This window comes from Tachyglossus aculeatus, assembly GCF_015852505.1.
Source record: "Tachyglossus aculeatus isolate mTacAcu1 chromosome 12 unlocalized genomic scaffold, mTacAcu1.pri SUPER_6_unloc_1, whole genome shotgun sequence".
Classification (NCBI taxonomy): Eukaryota; Metazoa; Chordata; class Mammalia; order Monotremata; family Tachyglossidae; genus Tachyglossus; species Tachyglossus aculeatus.
In genome coordinates this window covers 18,790,358-18,812,817 of record NW_024044828.1, presented here as the reverse complement: position 1 = coordinate 18,812,817, position 22,460 = coordinate 18,790,358, and the positions used below count along the sequence as shown (strand labels likewise).

The following is a 22,460-nucleotide window of genomic DNA, read 5'->3' as shown; positions in this document are numbered from 1 at the left end:
ACTGTCCGTTAATAATAATAATAATGATGGTGGCATTTGTTAAGCGCTTACTACATGCAAAGCACTGTTCTAAGCACTGGGGGGGATACAAGTTGATCAGGTTGTCCCACGTGGGGCTCACAGTCTTAACCCCCATTTTACAGATGAGGTAACTGAGGCTCCGAGAAATGAAGCGACTTGCCCAAGGTCACACAGCAGACATGTGGCGGAGCTGGGATTCAAACCCATGACCTCTGACTCCAAAGCCCATGCTCTTTCCACTGAGCCACGCTGCTTCCTGAGCCACGCTGCTTTCCTATTATCTTCCGTTGAGATAATAATAATAATTGTGGTATCAGTGACGCACTTACTATGTCCCAGATACTGGGGTAGTTACAAGGAAATCAAGTTGGACCCAATCCATGCCCCGCATGGGGCCCACAGTCTCCACCCCCATTTTACAGAAGAGGGAACTGAAGCACGGAAAAGTGAAGTGACTTACTCAAGGTCACACAGCAGATGGTGGGCAGAGGCAGGATGAGAACGCAGGTCACTCTGACTCCCAAGGCCGGGCTCTATCCACAAAGCCGTGCTGCTTTGGGCTTCTGGGAGATCATAATAATAATAATAATAATGGCATTTGTTAAGCGCTTACTCTGTGCAGAGCACTGTTCTAAGCGCTGGGGAGATACAGGGTGATCAGGTTGTCCCACGTGGGGCTCACAGTCTTAATCCCCATTTTCCAGATGAGGGAACTGAAGCCCAGAGAAGTTAAGCGACTTGCCCATAGTCACCCAGCTGACAATTGGCGGAGCCGGGATTTGAACCCACGACCTCTGACTCCAAAGCCCGGGCTCTTTCCACTGAGCCACGCTGCTTCTCTAATCCGCCAAGCTAGCTCTCTTCCTCCCTTCAAAGCCCTACTGAGAGCTCACCTCCTCCAGGAGGCCTTCCCACACTGAGCCTCCTCCTTCCTCTCCCCCTACTCGCCCTTCCCATCCCCCCCGCCTTACCTCCCTCCCCTCCCCACAGCACCTGTATATATGTATATATGTTTGTACGGATTTATTACTCTATTTTACTTGTACATATTTATTCTATTTATTTTATTCTGTTAATATGTTTGGTTTTGTTCTCTGTCTCCCTCTTCTAGACTGTGAGCCCGCTGTTGGGTAGGGACCATCTCTAGATGTTGCCGACTTGGACTTCCCAAGCGCTTAGTCCAGTGCTGTGCACACAGTAAGCGCTCAAAAAAGACGATTGAATGAATGAATGAATATGTTGCAAGCTTGTCCTTCCCAAGGGCTTAGTCCAGTGCTCTGCACACAGTAAGCGCTCAATAAATACGATTGAATGAATGATGGAGGCCTTCCCAGACTGAGCCCCCTCCTCCCCCTCTCCACCTCCCCGCCTTACCTCCTTCCCCTCCCCACAGCACCTGTATATATGTATATATGTTTGTATGTATTTATTACTCTATTTATTTTACTTGTACCTATCTATTCTATTTATTTTATTTTGTTAATATGTTTGGTTTTGTTCTCTGTCTCCCCCTTCTAGACTGTGAGCCCACTGTTGGGTAGGGACCGTCTCTATGGGTTGCCAACTTGTACTTCCCAAGCGCTTAGTACAGTGCTCTGCACACAATAAGCGCTCAATAAATATGATTGATTGATTGAATGAATGAGTGAAGTATGGACTGGAGAGGGGAGAGACAGGAGGCAGGGAGGTCAGAAAGGAGGCTGATAGTGTCATCCAAGTGGGATAGCATGAATTAACATAGTATTAACATAGTATGTAACATATGAATTAGCATAGTATTAACACGGTAGCAGTCTGAATGGAGAGAAAGATCAGATTTTTACCGATGTTGTGAAGGTGGAACCGACGGGATTTAGTGATGGATTGAATATGCGGGTAGAAGGAGAGATTGGATTCAAGGATAATGCGAAGGTTAAAGGCTTGTGAGCCCGTTGTTGGGTAGGGGCCATCTCTATATGTTTCCCAAGCGCTTAGTACAGTGCTCTGCGCACAGTAAGCGCTCAATAAATACGATTGAATGAATGAATGGTGCCACCTACAGTGACGGGAAAGGCCCGGGGGGGCGGCTAGGGTTTGGGTGGGAAGATAAGAAATTCTGTTTTTGACACGTTATGTTTGAAATGGCAGGAGGACATCCGAGTAGAGATTTCTGGAAGGCAGGAGGAAATGCGATACTGCAGAGAGGGAGAGAGATCAGGGCTGGAGATGGGAGATTTGGATATCATCTGCTTAGAGATGATAGTTGAAGCCACGTGAGTGAGTCCTCCAAGGGGGTGGGTGTAGACGGAGAATAGAAGGGGACCCAGAACTGAACTTTGAGGGACCCTCACTGTTAGGGGGTGGGAGGCAGAGGAGGAGCCCGCGAAGGAGACCGAGAACGAGCGGCCAGAGAGATAGGAGGAGAACCAGGAGAGGACAGCGTCCGTGAAGCCCAAGTTGGATAATATTTCCAAGAGAAAGGGGAGGTTGGCAGTAGGGAAGGCAACTGAGAGGTCAGGGAGGATTAGGATGGATGGAGTAGAGGCTGTTGGATTTGGCAAGAAGGAGATCATTGGTGACTCTTGAGGTGGCGGTTTCTGTGCAGTGAAGGGGACAGAAGCCATTTTGAGAAGCAGCGTGGCTCAGTGGAAAGAGGCCGGGCTTTGGAGTCAGAGGTCATGGGTTCAAATCCCGGCTCCGCCACTTGTCAGCTGGGTAACTTTGGGCAAGTCACTTCACTTCTCTGGGCCTCAGTTCCCTCATCTGTCAAATGGGGATGAAGACTGGGAGCCCCACGGGGGACACCCTGATCATCTTGTATCCCCCCCCCCCCAGTGCTTAGAACAGTGCCTGGCACCTAGTAAGCGCTTAATAAATGCCATTATTATTCTTCTCTGGGCCTCAGTTCCCTCATCTGTCAAATGGGGATGAAGACTGTGAGCCCCCTGAGGGACAACCTGATCACCTTGTATCCCCCCCCCCCCCCAGTGCTTGGAACAGCGTTTGGCACATAGTAAGCGTTTAACAAATACAGACGTTATTATTATTATTATTATTATTATTAATAAATAAGGCCGTCGTGTTGGCCACAGGCCACGTGCCACCCGGGGCTCCCAGGCTGAGAGAAATTGGGCTCCTGGCCCTTTAAATCCCCGTCCCAGCCCGCGGGCCCGAGCGCGGCGCGCTCCCGACGCCTCGCGCGCCTGCGCGGAGCGGGGGCCGGGAGTGGTGGCGCATGCGCGCTGAGCCCCGGGAACCATGAGAGTGCTGGTGGGTGAGTGAGTGCGGCTCGAGGGCGCCCCCTCCGGCGGCTGTGAGAGTGCCGGTGGGGGACTGAGTGCGGCCCGAGGACGCCCCCTCCGGCCGCCGTGAGAGAGTGCTGGGGGGGGGGGGGGGAGTGAGTGCGGCCCGAGAGCGCCCCCTCCGGCGGCCGTGAGAGTGCGGGGGGGTACTGAGTGCGGCTCGAGGGCGCCCCCTCCGGCGGCCGTAAGAGAGTGCTGGGGGGTGGAGTGAGTGCGGCTCGAGGGCGCCCCCTCCGGCGGCCGTGAGAGTGCTGGGAGGGGGGAGTGAGTGCGGCCCGAGGGCGCCCCCTCCGGCGGCCGTAAGAGAGTGCTTGGGGGAGGGGGGGAGTGAGTGCGGCCCCAGGGCGCCCCCTCCGGCGGCCGTGAGAGAGTGCTGGGGGGGGGGGAGTGAGTGCGGCCCCAGGGCGCCCCCTCCGGCGGCCGTGAGAGTGCTGGTGAGGGAGTGAGTGCGGCTCGAGGGCGCCCCCTCCGGTGGCCTTGAGAGTGCTGGGGGGGAGTGAGTGCGGCTCGAGGGCGCCCCCTCCGGCGGCCGTGAGAGCGCTGGGGGGGCGGAGGGAGTGTGGCGCTTGGGCGCCCCCTCCCGGCGGCGCGGTAGAGTGCGTCGGGCGGCGGGTCCCGAGCGCCCCCGGGCGGGCGGCGGCGGTCCGTGCCCAGCCATTGAGAAGCAGCGTGGCTCAATGGAGAGAGCTGGGGCTTGGGAGTCAGAGGTCATGGGTTCAAATCCCGGCTCCCCCAATTGTCAGCTGGGTGACTCTGGGCAAGTCACTTCACTTCTCTGGGCCTCAGTTACTTCATCTGTAAAATGGGGATGAAGAATGTGAGCCCCACATGGGACATCCTGATCACCTTGTATCCTCCCCAGTGCTTAGAACTGCTTAGAACTTAGAACTTCAAGGCCCCGCTGAGAGCTCACCTCCTCCAGGAGGCCTTCCCAGACTGAGCCCCTTCCTTCCTCTCCCCCTCGTCCCCCTCTCCATCCCCCATCTTACCTCCTTCCCTTCCCCACAGCACCTGTATATATGTATATACGTTTGTACAGATTTATTACTCTATTTATTTTACTTGTACATATCTATTCTATTTATTTTATTTTGTTAGTATGTTTGGTTTTGTTCTCTGTCTCCCCCTTTTAGACTGTGAGCCCAATGTTGGGTGGGGACTGTCTCTATATGTTGCCAATTTGTACTTCCCAAGCGCTTAGTACAGTGCTCTGCACATAGTAAGTGCTCAATAAATATGATTGATTGATTAGAACAGTGCTTCGCACATAGTAAGCGCTTAATCAATCGTATTTATTGAGCACTTACTGTGTGCAGAGCACTGTACTAAGTGCTTGGGAAGTACAAGTTGGCAACATATAGTATGTTTGGTTTTGTTCTCTGTCTCCACCTTTTAGACTGTGAGCCCACTGTTGGGTAGGGACTGTCTCTATATGTTGCCAACTTGGACTTCCCAAGCGCTTAGTACAGTGCTCTGCACACAGTAAGCGCTCAATAAATACGATTGATTGATTGATATAGAGACAGTCCCTACCCAACAGTGGGCTCACAGTCTAGAAGGGGGAGACAGAGAACAAAACCAAACTTAATTAATTAATTAAATTAATAATTAAAGAAATTAATAAATGCCATCATTATTATTCTTATTATCCCTGTCTCCTCTTGGCAGCTGGAGGGTCCGGCTTCGTGGGGAGCGCCCTGGGCCGCCTGCTGAGGGTCCGAGGCCACACGCTCACCCTGCTGTCGCGCCGGGCAGGGCCTGACCGCATCACGTGGGTACGTGGGGGCAGGGCTCACCAAAGGGCAACTGCTTTTAATTAATCAATCAATCAATCAATCAATGGTGGCATGGGTTGAGCGCTCAATAGGTGCCAAGCACTGTTCTAAGCACTGGAGGGGGGGGAAACAAGCCACTTGAGAGAAGCAGCGTGGCTCAGTGGAAAGAGCATGGACTTTGGAGTCAGGTCGTGGGTTCGAATTCTGGCTCCGCAACTTGTCAGCTGGGTGACTTTGGGCAAGTCATTTCACTTCTCCGGGCCTCAGTTCGCTCATCTGTCAAATGGGGATGAAGACCGTGAGCCCCCCGTGGGACAACCTAATCACCTTGTAACCTCCCCAGCGCTTAGAACAGTGCTTGGTACGTAGTAAGCGCTTAATAAATGCCATCATTGTTATTATTAAACAAGTCATTCATTCAATTCATTTAATCATATTTATTGAGCACTTACTGTGTGCAGAGCACTGTCCTAAGCGCTTGGGAAGTACAAGTTGGTATCATATAGAGACGGTCCCTACCCAACAACGGGCTCACAGTCTAGAGGGACTTTAGAGAAGCAGCGTGGCTCAGTGGAAAGAGCATGGACTTTGGAGTCCGAGGTCGTGGGTTCGAATTCCGACTCCACCAATTGTCAGCTGGGTGACTTTGGGCAGGTCACTTAGCTTCTCTGGGCCTCAGGTCCTTCATCTGCAAAATGGGGGTTCAGTACCCGTTCTCCCTCCTACTTAGCCGGTGAGAACCATGTGGGGCCTGATTACCATTTATGTACCCCAGCGCTTAGTAAAGTCCTCGGCGCATAGTAAGTGTTTATTCTGACGATTTTGACCCCCGGTCCACATGTTTTGTTTCGTTGCCTGTCTCCTTCTAGACTGTGAGCCCGTTGTTGGGTTGGGACCGTCTCCATATGTTGCCGACTTGGACTTCCCAAGCGCTTAGTCCAGTGCCCTGCACACAGTAAGCGCTCAATAAATACGGTTGAATGAATGTTTAGCAAGTACCACAATTATTATTATTACAATGTAACAGAATTGGTAGACACGTACCCTGCCTACAACAATCAATCAATGGTATTTATTGAGCTCCTATTACATGCAGAACACTGTATTGTTTGAGAAGCAGCGTGGCTCAGTGGAAAGAGCCCGGGCTTTGGAGTCAGAGGTCATGGGTTCAAATCCCGGCTCCGCCACTTGTCAGCTGGGTGACTTTGGGCTAGTCACTTCACTTCTCTGAGCCTCAGTTACCTCGTCTGTAAAATGGGGATTAAAGCTGTGAGCCCCCCGGGGGACAACCTGATCACCTTGTAACCTCCCCAGTGCTTAGAACAGTGCTTTGCACATAGTAAGTGCTTAATAAATGCCATTATTATTATTTGGGAGAGTACAATAAAATAAGATAATTGTGGTATTTTTTAAGCACTTACTATGCACCAGGCACTGTATTAAGTGTTGGGGTTGAGACAAGCAAATCGGGTTGGACGCAGTCCCTTTCCCACATGGGGCTCACACTCCCAATCCCCATTTTACAGATGAGGTAACTGAGGCACAGAGAAGTGAAGTGATTTGATCAGGGTCACACAGCGGACATAATAATAATAATAATGGCATTAAGTGTGTACTATGTGCAAAGCACTGTTCTAAGCACTGGGGAGGTTACAACGTGATCAGGTTGTCCCACGGGGGGCTCACAGTCTTCACCCCCATTTTCCAGATGAGGGAACTGAGGTCCGGAGAAGTGAAGTGACTTGCCCAAAGTCACCCAGCTGACAGTTGGCGGAGCTGGGATTTGAACCCATGACCTCTGACTCCAAAGCCCAGGCTCTTTCCACTGAGCCACGCTGCTTCTCATGTGGCAGACATGGCCGAGCCAGGATTAGAACCCAGGTCCTTCGGACCTCCAGGCCCGGGCTGTAGCCACTAGGCCCCGCTGCTTCTCATTCGTTCATTCATTCAGTCGTATTTATTGAGCGCTTACTGTGTGCAGAGCACTGGACTGAGTGCTTGGGAAGTCCAAGTTGGCAACATATAGAGATGGTCCCTACCTGACAGCGGGCTCACAGTCTAGAAGGGGGAGACGGACATCAAAACAAAACATATTAACCAAATAAAATAAATAGAATAAATAGGTACAAATAAAATAAATCGAGTAATAAATCTGCACAAGCATATATACAGGTGGTGTGGGGAGGGGAAGGAGGGGGCTCAGTCTGGGAAGGCCTCCTGGAGGAGGTGAGCTCTCAGTAGGAGAGCTTGACAGAATTAGAGAAGCAGCGTGGCTCAGTGGGAAAAGCCCGGGCTTTGGAGTCAGAGGTCATGGGTTCAAATCCCGGCTCCGCCACTTGTCAGCTGGGTGACTTTGGGCAAGTCGCTTCACTTCTCTGGGCCTCAGTTCCCTCATCTGGAAAATGGGGATTAAGTCCGTGAGCCCCACGTGGGACAACTTGATTACCTTGTATCTACCCCAGCGCTTAGAACAGTGCTTTGCACATAGTAAGCGCTTAATAAATGCCATCCTTATTATTATTATTATTAATTAGCAGACACACACCCTGCCTGTAGTGAGTTTACAAGCTCGCAATCCTGTGTTGTGTCTCCGTAGGATGAACTGCGGGACTCCGGGCTGCCTCCCTGCGATGCTGCCGTCAACCTGGCCGGGGAGAACGTCCTCAACCCCCTCCGCCGGTCGGTCCGGGGCTGGGGTCGGGGCAGCTTGGGTCCGGGGTGGGGGCGCGTGGAGCCCCCCGGGAGTGGTCCCACCCCAGTTCAACCCGTAAGCTTTTCGGATTTGTGGGGTCCCCCTGGCAGGTTGCATAGGCTCTTCCCAAATCTCCTGGAGCGACTCCGTTCTGGGCTGGGGATAGCTGTTATTCATTCATTCAGTCAGTCAGTCAGTCGTATTTATTGAGCGGGCTGTTATCAATCAATCAATCAATATTCATTTATTCAGTCAGTCAGTCAGTCGTATTTATTGAGCGGGCTGTTATCAATCAATCAATCAATATTCATTCATTCAGTCAGTCAGTCGTATTTATTGAGCGGGCTGTTATCAATCAATCAATCAATATTCATTCAGTCAGTCAGTCAGTCGTATTTATTGAACGGGCTGTTATCAGTCAATCAATCGTATTTATTGAGCGCTTACTGTGTGCAGAGCACTGGACTAAGCGCTTGGGAAGGACAAGTTGGCAACATCTAGAGACGGTCCCTACCCAACAGTGGGCTCACAGTCTCATTCATTCAGTCAGTCAGTCAGTCGTATTTATTGATCGCTTACTGTGTGCAGAGCACTGGACTAAGCGCTTGGGAAGTACAGGTTGTCAACATATAGAGACGGTCCCTACCCAACAGTGGGCTCACAGTCTCATTCATTCATTCATTCAGTCAGTCAGTCGTATTTATTGATCGCTTACTGTGTGCAGAGCACTGGACTAAGCGCTTGGGATGGACAAGTTGGCAACACATAGAGACGGTCCCTACCCAACAGTGGGCTCACAGTCTCATTCATTTAGTCAGTCAGTCAGTCATATTTATTGATCACTTACTGTGTGCAGAGCACTGGACTAAGCACTTGGGAAGTACAAGTTGTCAACATATAGAGACGGTCCCTACCCAACAGTGGGCTCACACTCTCATTTATTCAGTCAGTCAGTCAGTCGTATTTATTGATCGCTTACTGTGTGCAGAGCACTGGACTAAGCGCTTGGGAAGTACAAGTTGGCAACATATAGAGACGGTCCCTACCCAATAGTGGGCTCACAGTCTCATTCATTCATTCAGTCAGTCAGTCGTATTTATTGATCGCTTACTGTGTGCAGAGCACTGGACTAAGCGCTTGGGAAGGACAAGTTGGCAACATCTAGAGACGGTCCCTACCCAACAGTGGGCTCACAGTCTCATTCAGTCAGTCAGTCAGTCATATTTATTGAGCGCTTATTGTGTGCAGAGCACTGGACTAAACGCTTGGGAAGGTCAAGTTGGCAACATCTAGAGACGGTCCCTACCCAACAGCGGGCTCACAGTCTAGAAGGGGGAGACGGACGACGAAACAATACGTGGACGGGTGTCAATAATAATGATGGCATTTACTAAGCACTTACTATGTGCAAAGCACTGTTCTAAGCACTGGGGAGGTTACAAGGTGATCACGGTGTCCCACGGGGGGCTCCCAGTCTTCATTCCCATTTGACAGATGAGGGAACTGAGGCCCAGAGAAGTGAAGTGGCTTGCCCAAAGTCACCCAGCTGACAATTGGCGGAGCCGGGACTTGAACCCATGACCTCTGATTCCAAAGCCTGGGCTCTGTCCACTGAGCCACGCTGCTTCTCAAGGGATCAGAATAAATAGAAGTAAAGCTAGATGCACATCACTGACAAAATAAATAGAATAGTAAATAGGTACAAGTAAAATAAATCCGTCCAAACATCTATCCAGGTGCTGCGGGGAGGAGGAGAGGAAAAAGGGGGCTTAGTGTGGGAAGGCCTCCTGGAGGAGGTGAGCTCTCAGGAGGGCTTGGAAGGGAGGAAGAGTTGGTGGATGTGCAGAGGGAGGGCATTCCGGGCCAGGGGGAGGACGTGGGCCGGGGGTCGACGGCGGGACGGACGAGAATGAGGCCCGGGGAGGAGGTGAGCGGCGGCAGAGGAGCGGAGGGTGTGGGCTGCGATAATAATAATAAAAATAATAATAATAATAATGGCATTTATTAAGCGCTTACTATGTGCAAAGCACTGTTCTAAGCGCTGAGGAGGTTACAAGGTGATCAGGTTGCCCCACGGGGGGCTCACAGTCTTAATCCCCATTTTCCAGATGAGGGAACTGAGGCCCAGGGAAGTGAAGTGACTTGCCCGAAGTCACACAGCTGACAATGGGCGGAGCCGGGATTTGAACCGATGACCTCTGACTCCAAAGCCCGGGCTCTTTCCACTGAGCCACGCTGCGATGGAGAAGGAGAGAAGGGAGGTGAGGGAGGAGGGGGCTCATCGCTCAATAAACGTTCCCTGCCGATCGGCCGTGGCGAAGAGGGGACGCCCCCTCCAGCAACCGCCCCTGCCCTTTTCTCCGGCAGGTGGAACGAGGCTTTCCAGAAAGAGGTGCTCAGCAGCCGGCTGGAGACCACCCGGACGCTGGCCAAAGCCATCGCCGCCGCAGCCCACCCCCCCAGGGCCTGGGTCCTGGTCACAGGTGTAGGTGTGTGCCTGAGGGGACTAATCAATCAATCAATCAATCGTATTTATTGAGCGTTTACTGTGTGCAGAGCACTGGACTAAGCGCTTGGGAAGGACAAGTTGGCAACATATAGAGACGCTACCTACCCAACATCATCAATCGTATTTATTGAGCGCTTACTGTGTGCAGAGCACTGGACTAAGCGCTTGGGAAGTACAAGCCGGCAACAGTGGGCTCACATCATCATCATCAATCGTATTTATTGAGCGCTTACTGTGTGCAGAGCACTGGACTAAGCGCTTGGGAAGTACAAGCTGGCAACAGTGGGCTATCATCACCATCATCATCAATTGTATTTATTGAGCGCTTACTGTGTGCAGAGCACTGGACTAAGCGCTTGGGAAGTACAAGCTGGCAACAGTGGGCTCACATCATCATCATCATCATCAATCGTATTTATTGAGTGCTTACTGTGTGCAGAGCACTGTACTAAGTGCTTGGGAAGTACAAATTGGCAACATATAGAGACAGTCCCTGCCCAACAGTGGGCTCACAGTCTAAAAGGGGGAGACAGAGAACAAAACCAAACATACTAACAAAGTAAAATAAATAGAATAGATATGTACAAGTAAAATAAATAAATAAATAGAGTAATAAATATGTACCAACATATATACATGTATACAGGTGCTGTGGGGAAGGGAAGGAGGTAAGATGGGGGGGATGGAGAGGGGGACGAGGGGGAGAGGAGGGAAGGGGCTCAGTCTGGGAAGGCCTCCTGGAGGAGGTGAGCTCTCAGTAGGGCCTTGAAGGGAGGAAGAGATCTAGCTTGGTGGATCAAATAAGAATTAAGATCTCATCAGCAAAGCTAGATGCCACAAGATCCGGTATGGTCTAGTCTAGTCTAGTCACAGTCTGGAAGGAATCAATAACCGTCCCTCTGCTAGGAACGGTAGCACCCTGGGCCTCTTGGGGGGCTGCGGTCTCCCCAGGCCCCCCGAGGGAAGCCCCGGCGGGTGAGGGGAGAGGCGAGGCCGGTGCTTTGCGTGTCGCGTGGCTCAGTGGAAAGAGCCCGGGCTTTGGAGTCAGAGGTCATGGGTTCACATCCCGGCTCCGCCAGTTGTCAGCTGGGTGACTTTGGACAAGTCACTTCTCTGGGCCTCAGTTCCCTCATCTGGAAAATGGGGGATGAAGACTGTGACCCCCCCCCACCATGGGACAACCTGATAATAGTAATAATGATGATGGTACTTATTAAGCGCTTACTATGTGCAAAGCACCGTTCTAGGCGCTGGGGAGGTTACAAGATTATCAGGTTGTCCCTCTTGGGGCTCACAGTCTCAATCCCCGTTTTACTGATGAGGTCACTGAGGCCCAGAGAAGTGAAGTGACTTTCCCAAAGTCACCCAGCTGACAAGTGGTGGAGCTGGGATTTGAACCCATGACCTCTGACTGCAAAGCCCGGGCTCTTTCCTACTGAGGAGCCACGTTGATCACCTTGTAATAATAATAATAATGATGGCATTTATTAAGCGCTTACTATGTGCAAAGCACTGTTCTAAGTGCTGGGGAGGTTACAAGGTTATCAGGTTGTCCCTCGTGGGGCTCACAGTCTCAATCCCCATTTTACAGATTAGGTCACTGAGGCCCAGAGAAGTGAAGTGACTTGCCGAAAGTCACACAGCTGACAAGTGGCGGAGCTGGGGATTTGAACCCATGACCTCTGACTCCAAAGCCCGGGCTCTTTCCTACTGAGCCACACTGATCACCTTGTAATAATAATAATAATAATGATGGCATTTATTAAGCGCTTACTATGTGCAAAGCACTGGGGAGGTTACAAGTTGATCAGGTTGTCCCTTGGAGGGCTCACAGTCTTAATCCCCATTTTCCAGATGAGGTGACTGAGGCCCAGAGAAGTGAAGTGACTTGCCCAAAGTCACACAGCTGACAATTGGTGGAGCCGGGGTGTGAACCCATGACCTCCAACTCCAAAGCCAAAGCCAACTCCAAAGCCAAAGCCAACTCTCTCCAAAAAGGAGAGAGAAAAAGGAGAGCGAGAAAAAGGAGAGAGAGAAAGGAGGGAGAGAAAAAGGAGGGAGAGAGAAAAAGGAGGGAGAGAGAAAAAGGAGGGAGAGAGAAAAAGGAGAGAGAGAGAAAAGTCCACTGAGCCATGCTGCTTCTCTACGCGCTTGTAACCTCCCCAGTGCTTAGAACAGTGCTTTGCACATTGTAAGAGCTTAATAAATGCCATTATTATTATTATTATTATTATTATCATTAAAGGCACTTCCCGTTCCAGGATATTACCGGCCCAGCCCCACCGCGGAGTATCACGAGGACAGTCCCGGGGGCGACTTTGATTTCTTCTCTCGCCTGGTGAGCGAGTGGGAGGCGGCTGCCAAGGTCCCAGAGGACTCCACGCGCCTCGTGGTGGTGCGGTCTGGTGAGGAGGTGGAGAGGGAGGGGAGGTGGGGAGGGTGCCACCCCCCCCCAACCCCCAAACCGGCCCCCCGTACGTTGAACGGGTCTGGGGGGGCAAGAGGGGACGGTCCAGGGGACCCACGTCTCTCTGTGGTGCCAACTTGGGCTTCCCAAGCGCTTAGTCCAGTGCTCTGCGCACAGGAAGCGCTCAGTAAATACGATTGAAAGGAGTTCCCCTGGCCGGGACGGTAGATGGTGGAGGGGGGCTGGTCCGCCCCACGCCCCCCTCTCACCCGCGCCCCTGTCCGGGCCAGGGGTCGTGCTGGGCCGTGGCGGAGGCGCCCTCCGCCAGCTGTTGCCGCCTTTCCGGCTGGGCCTGGGCGGGCCCGTCGGGACGGGCCGCCAGCCCTTCCCGTGGATCCACGTGGAGGACCTGGCGGGCATCGTGGTCCACGCCCTGGAGGGGGACCGGGTGCGAGGGGTCCTCAACGGGGTGGCCCCGGCCCTCACCACCAACGCGGAGTTTGCCCGGGCCTTGGGGGCCGCCCTGGGGCGCCCAGCCGTCCTCCCGCTCCCCGGCTTCGCCGTGCGGGCCGTCTTCGGGCGGGAGCGGGCCACCGTGCTGTTGGACGGCCAGAAGGTCCTGCCCAGGCGGACGCTGGCCAGTGGCTACCGGTTCAAGTTCCCAAATCTGGAGGCCGCCCTGAGGGAGGTGGTGGCCTGAGGGGCGACAGCCAAGCCACCCTGGGCGCAAGTAGCCCCACGGCCCGTTCTCCTCGCCTCCGATCAGGGTCCCCTCCTGTATAGAGCCGATCTTCGGTCAATAAATGCGCGTAGTTCACATCCCTGTGATGGTCTACTCCGTCGTTGGACTCTGGCGAGTGATCTTGGGCAAATGACTTAGCGGCTCTCCGCCTCAGTTTCCCCATCTATAAAACGAGGGTTACCTTAGTGCAGTGCTCTGCACACGGTAAGCGCTCAATAAATAGGATTGAATGAATGATTACCTGTTCTCTTAGACGGTGAGCCCGATGCGGGACGGGGGCTGGGTCCGACCTGCTTGAATTGTATCTATCGCTTTGGAGTCGCTTAAGCGCTTAGTACGGTGCTCTGCGCACAGTAAGCGCTCAATAAATATGATTGAATGAATGATTACCTGTTCTCTTAGACAGTGAGCCCGATGCGGGACGGGGGCTGGGTCCCACCTGCTTGAATTGTATCTATCGCTTTGGAGTCGCTTAAGCGCTTAGTACGGTGCTCTGCGCACAGTAAGCGCTCAATAAATATGATTGAATGAATGATTACCTGTTCTCTTAGACAGTGAGCCCGATGCGGGACGGGGGCTGGGTCCCACCTGCTTGAATTGTATCTATCGCTTTGGAGTCGCTTAAGCGCTTAGTACGGTGCTCTGCGCACAGTAAGCGCTCAATAAATATGATTGAATGAATGATTACCTGTTCTCTTAGACGGTGAGCCCGATGCGGGACGGGGGCTGGGTCCCACCTGCTTGAATTGTATCTATCGCTTTGGAGTCGCTTAAGCGCTTAGTACGGTGCTCTGCACGCAGTAAGCGCTCAATAAATATGATTGAATGAATGATTACCTGTTCTCTTAGACGGTGAGCCCGATGCGGGACGGGGGCTGGGTCCGACCTGCTTGAATTGTATCTATCGCTTTGGAGTCGCTTAAGCGCTTAGTACGGTGCTCTGCACGCAGTAAGCGCTCAATAAATATGATTGAATGAATGATTACCTGTTCTCTTAGACGGTGAGCCCGATGCGGGACGGGGGCTGGGTCCGATCTGCTTGAATTGTATCTATCGCTTTGGAGTCGCTTAAGCGCTTAGTACAGTGCTCTGCGCACAGTAAGCGCTCAATAAATATGATTGAATGAATGATTACCTGTTCTCTTAGACGGTGAGCCCGATGCGGGACGGGGGCTGGGTCCGACCTGCTTGAATTGTATCTATCGCTTTGGAGTCGCTTAAGCGCTTAGTACGGTGCTGTGCACACAGTAAGCGCTCAATAAATATGATTGAATGAATGATTACCTGTTCTCTTAGACGGTGAGCCCGATGCGGGACGGGGGCTGGGTCCGACCTGCTTGAATTGTATCTATCGCTTTGGAGTCGCTTAAGCGCTTAGTACAGTGCTCTGCACGCAGTAAGCGCTCAATAAATAGGATTGAATGAATGATTACCTGTTCTCTTAGACGGTGAGCCCGATGCGGGACGGGGGCTGGGTCCGACCTGCTTGAATTGTATCTATCGCTTTGGAGTCGCTTAAGCGCTTAGTACAGTGCTGTGCACACAGTAAGCGCTCAATAAATATGATTGAATGAATGATTACCTGTTCTCTTAGACGGTGAGCCCGATGCGGGATGGGGGCTGGGTCTGACCTGCTTGAATTGTATCTATCGCTTTGGAGTCGCTTAAGCGCTTAGTACAGTGCTCTGCACACAGTAAGCGCTCAATAAATATGATTGAATGAATGATTACCTGTTGTCTTAGACAGTGAGCCCGATGCGGGACGGGGGCTGGGTCCCACCTGCTTGAATTGTATCTATCGCTTTGGAGTCGCTTAAGCGCTTAGTACAGTGCTCTGCACGCAGTAAGCGCTCAATAAATAGGATTGAATGAATGATTACCTGTTCTCTTAGACGGTGAGCCCGATGCGGGACGGGGGCTGGGTCCGACCTGCTTGAATTGTGTCTATCGCTTTGGAGTCGCTTAAGCGCTTAGTACAGTGCTCTGCACGCAGTAAGCGCTCAATAAATATGATTGAATGAATGATTACCTGTTCTCTTAGACGGTGAGCCCGATGCGGGACGGGGGCTGGGTCCGACCTGCTTGAATTGTATCTATCGCTTTGGAGTCGCTTAAGCGCTTAGTACAGTGCTGTGCACACAGTAAGCGCTCAATAAATATGACTGAATGAATGATTACCTGTTCTCTTAGACGGTGAGCCCGATGCGGGACGGGGGCTGGGTCCGATCTGCTTGAATTGTATCTATTGCTTTGGAGTCGATTAAGCGCTTAGTACAGTGCTCTGCACACAGTAAGCGCTCAATAAATATGATTGAATGAATGATTACCTGTTGTCTTAGACGGTGAGCCCGATGCGGGACGGGGGCTGGGTCCGACCTGCTTGAATTGTGTCTATCGCTTTGGAGTCGCTTAAGCGCTTAGTACAGTGCTCTGCACGCAGTAAGCGCTCAATAAATATGATTGAATGAATGATTACCTGTTCTCTTAGACGGTGAGCCCGATGCGGGACGGGGGCTGGGTCCGACCTGCTTGAATTGTATCTATCGCTTTGGAGTCGCTTAAGCGCTTAGTACAGTGCTGTGCACACAGTAAGCGCTCAATAAATATGATTGAATGAATGATTACCTGTTCTCTTAGACGGTGAGCCCGATGCGGGACGGGGGCTGGGTCCGACCTGCTTGAATTGTATCTATCGCTTTGGAGTCGCTTAAGCGCTTAGTACAGTGCTCTGCACGCAGTAAGCGCTCAATAAATATGATTGAATGAATGATTACCTGTTCTCTTAGACGGTGAGCCCGATGCGGGACGGGGGCTGGGTCCCACCTGCTTGAATTGTATCTATCGCTTTGGAGTCGCTTAAGCGCTTAGTACGGTGCTCTGCGCACAGTAGGCGCTCAATAAATACGATCGATTGATTGAGTCAGAGGTCGTGGGTTCAAATCCCGGCTCTGCCACTTAGCTGGGTGACTTTGGGCAAGTCACTTCACTTCTCTGTGCCTCCGTTCCCTCATCTGGAAAATGGGGATGAAGCCTGGGAGCCCCCCGTGGGACCACCTGATCACCTTGTACCTCCCCCAGCGCTTAGAACAGTGCTTGGCACATAGTAAGCGCTTAATAAATGCCGTCATTATTATTGTTATTATTAAATACCACATACTGAATCTGCTCCAACAGCCCCGCATACCAGCAACTATATTTTTGTCACGGCCGGTGTCCAGAGGAGCACTGCCCATTAGAAGCAGCGTGGCTCAATGGAAAGAGCCCGGGCTTTGGAGTCAGAGGTCATGGGTTCAAATCCCGGCTCCGCCAATTGTCAGCTGTGGGACTCTGGGCAAGTCACTTAACTTCTCTGGGTCTCAGTTACTTCATCTGTAAAATGGGGATGAAGACTGTGGGACAACCTGATCACCTTGTATCTCCCCCCGTGCTTAGAACAGTGCTTGGCACATAGTAAGCGCTTAATAAATGCCGTCATTATTATTGTTATTATTAAATACCACATACTGAATCTGCGCCAACAGCCCCGCATACCAGCAACTATATTTTTATCACGGCCGGTGTCCAGAGGAGCACAGTCGTTCATTCATTCATTCAATCGTATTTATTGAGCGCTTCCTGTGTGCAGAGCACTGGACTAAGCGCTTGGGAAGGACAAGTTGGCAACATATAGAGACGGTCCCTACCCAACAGTGGGCTCACAGTCCATTAGAGTGGGATCTTCTCGAGGTCCGGAAAGCTGTCTTTGGCTTGTGTTTTATTTTCCTAAGTCACGTAGCACGGTGCTTCTCGCTTACAGGGAAGCAGATAGAGAGCGGGCCTGAGGTCAGGAGAACTTCAGTTTTCATCCTGGTTCTGCTACTTGTCTGCTGTGTGACCCTGGGCAAGTCATTTTACATCTCTGGGCCCCAATCACCTCATCTGTAAAATGGGGATTAAGACTGTGAGCCCCATGTGGGAAAGGAACTTCGTTGTAGTATACTCACCCAAGTGCTTAGAAGCAGCTTGGCTCAGTGGCAAGAGCCCGGGCTTTGGAGTCAGAGGTCATGGGTTCAAATCCCGGCTCCGCCACTTGTCAGCCGTGTGACTTTGGGCAAGTCACTTCACTTCCAACTGTCAGCTGTGTGACTTTGGGCAAGTCACTTCACTTCTCTGTGCCTCCGTTCCCACATCTGTCAAGTGGGAATTGACTGTGAGCCCGCCGTGGGACAACCTGATCACCTTGTAACCTCCCCAGCACTTAGAACAGTGCTTTGCACATAGTTAGCGCTTAATAAATGCCAATATTATTATTATTATTACCATTAATAAATGCCATTAAAAAAAATACAAACACACCATACCCCTAACCCTGAGGTGACAGGCAGTCTCCACCCACGCAGTCGTCAGGGTCGGAGTTCAGACCAAGAGATAACATTAGATCACGTCACAATCCATGGTGTTTATTGAAATCTGTGTGCAGACCATTGTACTAAGGGCTTGGGAAAATACAGGACAATAGCATTGGTAAGCGTGATCCAATCGGTCAATGTTATTTTTTAATAAATGGTGTTTGTGAAGCGCTTTACTATTTGCCAAGCACTGTTCTAAGCGCTGAGATACACATAAGCGAATCAAGTTGGACCCATTTGCTGTCCCACATGGGACTCACAGTCTTAAACCCCATTTTTACAGATGAGATAACAGACACAGGGAAGGGAGTGATAATAATATTTATTATAGTATTTGTTACGGGCTTACTACGTGCCGGGCACTGTTCTAAGCGGTGGGATGGATACAACCAAATCAGGTTGGTTACCTGTATATATGTATATATGTTTGTACATATTTATTACTCTATTTATTTATTTTATTTGTACATATCTATTCTATTTTATTTTGTTAGTATGTTTGGTTTTGTTCTCTGTCTCCCCCTTTTAGACTGTGAGCCCACTGTTGGGTAGGGACTGTCTCTATATGTTGCCAATTTGTACTTCCCAAGCGCCTAGTACAGTGCTCTGCACATAGTAAGTGCTCAATAAATATGATTGATGATGATGAGGTTGGACAAAGTTTCTGTCCCGAGTGGAGCTCACAGTCTCAAACCCCGTTTTTACAAATCGGGTAACAGGCATAGAGAAAAGTGATTTTCCCAATGGTCACAAAGCAGACAAGGGGCGGAGTCGGGATTAGAACCCAGGTCCTTCGGATTCCCAGGCCCGGGCTCTTTCCTTTAGGCCGTGCTGCTTCCGTGGGTCCGAACCTTGGCTTTACTAAAAACCGGGATAGATACAATATAAGTAGATTGGATACAGTTCCAATCCCTTAGACCATGATGTCCACGTGGGACAGGGACTGTGTCCATCCTGATTAACTTGCATCTCTCCCGGAGCTTAGAATGACACATAGTAAACGCTTAACAAATACCTCAACAATAATAGAGGGCTTACAGTCTAGGCGGAAAACAGAGCAAGTAATTTAATCCTCATTTTACAGGTGAGGAAACTGAGGCACAGAGAAGCAAAGCAACTGGCCCCAGGTCACATGGTAGACAAGTGGTGGGACCTGGATTAGAACCCGGGTCTTCTGATTCCCAAGCCCGCGCTCTTTCCATTCAGTCAATCTGTCGTATTTATCGGAGAAGCAGCGTGGCTCAATGGAAAGAGCCCGGGCTTTGGAGTCAGAGGTCATGGGTTCAAATCCCGGCTCCACCAACTGTCAGCTGTGTGACTTTGGGCAAGCCGCTTCACTTCTCCAGGCCTCAGTTCCCTCATCTGTAAAATGGGGATGAACCCTGTGAGCACCCCCGTGGGACAGCCTGATTACCTTGTACCCCCCCAGCACTTAGAACAGTGCTTTGCACATAGTAAGCGCTTAATAAATGCCGTCATTATTATTATTATCGAGTGCTTGGTGCAGAGCACTGTACTAAGCACTTGGGAGTGTACGATATAGCATTGTAATGGACGCCTTCCCTGCCCACAGCGAGCTTCCTTTCTAGAGGACAAGCTGACCCTCTCGTGTCCCCTCCGGCGTTTTAGGATTGGAACTGGCATTTTCCCAGGTTAACCCCACAAAACCACATCAGAGCCAAAATCAGGGTCAGAAGCTCGATTAGAAGACAATTTCCCAGCCCCTCGTTCGGACTACAAACCTGTCCTAGCTCTCTTCACAACAACACACCTCTTATCACCTGTCTAGGGTCACCAATTTGGTGACAATAACCCCACAAAACCACATCAGAGCCAAAATCAGTGTCAGAAGCTCGATTCGAAGACAATTTCCCAGTCCCTCGTTCAGACTACAAACCTGTCCTAGCTCTCTTCACAACAACACACCTCTTATCACCTGTCTAGGGTCACCAATTTGGTGACAATAACCCCACAAAACCACATCAGAGCCAAAATCAGGGTCAGAAGCTCGATTAGAAGACAATTTCCCAGTCCCTCGTTCAGACTACAAACCTGTCCTACCTCTCTTCACAACAACACACCTCTTATTACCTGTCTAGGGTCACCAATTTGGTGACAATAACCCCACAAAACCACATCAGAGCCAAAATCAGTGTCAGAAGCTCGATTAGAAGACAATTTCCCAGCCCCTCGTTCAGACTACAAACCTGTCCTAGCTCTCTTCACGACAACACACCTCTTATCACCTGTCTAGGGTCACCAATTTGGTGACAATAACCCCACAAAACCACATCAGAGCCAAAATCAGTGTCAGAAGCTCGATTAGAAGACAATTTCCCAGTCCCTCGTTCAGACTACAAACCTGTCCTAGCTCTCTTCACAACAACACACCTCTTATCACCTGTCTAGGGTCACCAATTTGGTGACAATAACCCCACAAAACCACATCAGAGCCAAAATCAGTGTCAGAAGCTCGATTCGAAGACAATTTCCCAGTCCCTCGTTCAGACTACAAACCTGTCCTAGCTCTCTTCACAACACACCTCTAATTACCTGTCTAGGGTCACCAATTTGGTGACAATAACCCCACAAAACCACATCAGAGCCAAAATCAGTGTCAGAAGCTCGATTAGAAGACAATTTCCCAGTCCCTCGTTTAGACTACAAACCTGTCCTAGCTCTCTTCACAACAACACACCTCTTATTACCTGTCTAGGGTCACCAATTTGGTGACAATAGTGCTCTGCACATAGTAAGCGCTCAATAAATACGATTGATGATGACAATATGCGAGGGGTAGAGGAGACGCATGAAGAGGGGAGAAATGATTGTTGTCCACTCGTGAATCAACATATGTGAATCGTAGTCAAAATGGGGATTCAGTACCCGCTCTACCTCCTACTTAGCCTGTGAGAACCATGTGGGACCTGATTATCTTGTATCTACCCCAGGGCTTAGTAATAATAATAATAATAATGGCATTTATTAAGCATTTACTATGTGCAAAGCACTGTTCTAAGCACTGGGGAGGTTACAAGGTGATCAGGTTGTCCCATGTGGGGCTCACAGTCTTAATCCCCTTGTTACAGATGAGGTCACTGAGGCCCAGAGAAGTGAAGTGACTTGCCCAAAGTCACCCAGCTGACAAGCGGTGGAGCCTGGATTTGAACCCATGACCTCTGACTCCCAAGCCCGGGCTCTTTCCACTGAGCTAGAGTGCTCGGCACATAGTAAGTGTTTATTCTGACGATTTTGACACCCGTCTACGTGTTTTGTTTTGTCGTCTGTCATCATCATCATCATCATCATCAATCGTATATTTTGAGCGCTTACTATGTGCAGAGCACTGTACTAAGCGCTTGGGAAGTACAAATTGGCAACATATAGAGACAGTCCCTACCCAACAGTGGGCTCACAGTCTAAAAGAGCCCATGACCTCCGACTCCTAAGCCCGGGCTCTTTCCACTGAGCCACGCTGCTTCTCACGCTGCTTGTACTTCCGAAGCGCTTAGTACAGTGCTCTGCACTCAGTAAGCGCTCAATAAATACGATTGAGTGAATAGTCCTGAAGCAGAAGGTGAAGTGGGTGCTTTTTGTTTTTTTTTTTAGTGGTACTTTCTAAGATCCTACTATGTACTAAGCACTGGGGTAGACACACGAAAACCAGGCTGGATGCAGTCCATGTCCCACGTGGGAATCACAGCCTTAATCCCCCTTATACGGATGAGGAAACTGAGGCCCAGAAAAGCAAAGTGATTGCCAAGTCACACTGCAAACAAGTGGTGGAGCTGGGATTAGAACCCAGGTCCTTTTGATTCCCGGGTCCGGCCTCTATCCACTAGGCCACACTGCCTTATTGCTAGGTAAAACATTTCCTGTTTCTTGGAAACAAGTTTCTCCCCACATCTACCTGCCAATAAATTCTTTACAATGCCAAAGTCCACGGTAAACAGCTAAACAGGTTGCTTTGTTCTTCCGTGTCACACTTAACTAACAGCTAACGTATCGATACACTTTTTATTTATATTAATGTCTGTCTCCCCATCTAGACTAAGCTCACGATGTGCAGGGAATGTGTCTACCAACTCAATCAATCGATCATATTTACTGAGCACTTACTATACTAAACTTTTGGGAGAGTACAATAAAACAGTTGGTAGGTCTGTTCCCTGCTTACGGGGAGCTTACAGTCTAGAGGGGGAATTCGGACAATAATGTAGATAAATAACGGATATGAATTTAAGTGCTGTCGGGCTGAAGGCCTTCCCAGACTGAACCCTCTTTTCCCTCTCCTCTCCGTCCCCCCACGCCCAACCTCCTTCCCCTCCCCACAGCACATGGGTACAGTTCCAATTTATTTATTACTTATATATTTTATTATATATTATAATATATAATATATTTTATATTATATTATTTATATAGTTATATGTTATATATATTTATTACTCTAATAGTAAATGTACTATTTATTTTGTTAATGATGTCCATATAGCTTTAATTCTATTTGTTCCGACGATTTTGACACCTCTCCACGTTTTGTTTTGTTGTCTGTCTCCCCCGTCTAATAATAATAATAATGATGGCATTTATTAAACGCTTACCATGTGCAAAGCACTGTTCTAAGCGGCGGGGAGGTTACAAG

The 22,460-nt window shown here is 50.2% G+C and overlaps 1 protein-coding gene across 2 annotated transcripts; it reads left to right on the top strand.

The window, feature by feature from the left end:
• The first annotated feature begins 3,247 nt into the window (after positions 1-3,247).
• SDR39U1 (short chain dehydrogenase/reductase family 39U member 1) lies at positions 3,248-13,504 on the top strand. 2 transcript variants are annotated; one of them, XM_038740982.1, is made up of 6 exons: positions 3,248-3,274; positions 4,971-5,077; positions 7,674-7,756; positions 10,137-10,258; positions 12,540-12,683; positions 12,976-13,504. In XM_038740982.1, the coding sequence occupies exons 1-6, from the start codon at positions 3,259-3,261 to the stop codon at positions 13,383-13,385; spliced, it is 882 nt and encodes a 293-aa protein (XP_038596910.1). In that variant the 5' UTR covers positions 3,248-3,258; the 3' UTR covers positions 13,386-13,504. The 2 variants fall into 2 exon arrangements, with proteins under 2 accessions (XP_038596910.1, XP_038596911.1); XM_038740983.1 differs by lacking the exons at positions 3,248-3,274; positions 10,137-10,258 and having other exon boundaries at positions 4,988-5,077.
• The last annotated feature ends 8,956 nt before the right edge of the window (positions 13,505-22,460 follow it).

Bases quoted from the DNA above. Each gene is read 5' to 3' on its own strand.
- SDR39U1 (XM_038740982.1), top strand. The intron at 10,259-12,539 runs GTGTGTGCCTGA...TTCCCGTTCCAG, and splicing joins GGTCCTGGTCACAGGTGTAG to GATATTACCGGCCCAGCCCC. The intron at 12,684-12,975 runs GTGAGGAGGTGG...TGTCCGGGCCAG, and splicing joins CCTCGTGGTGGTGCGGTCTG to GGGTCGTGCTGGGCCGTGGC.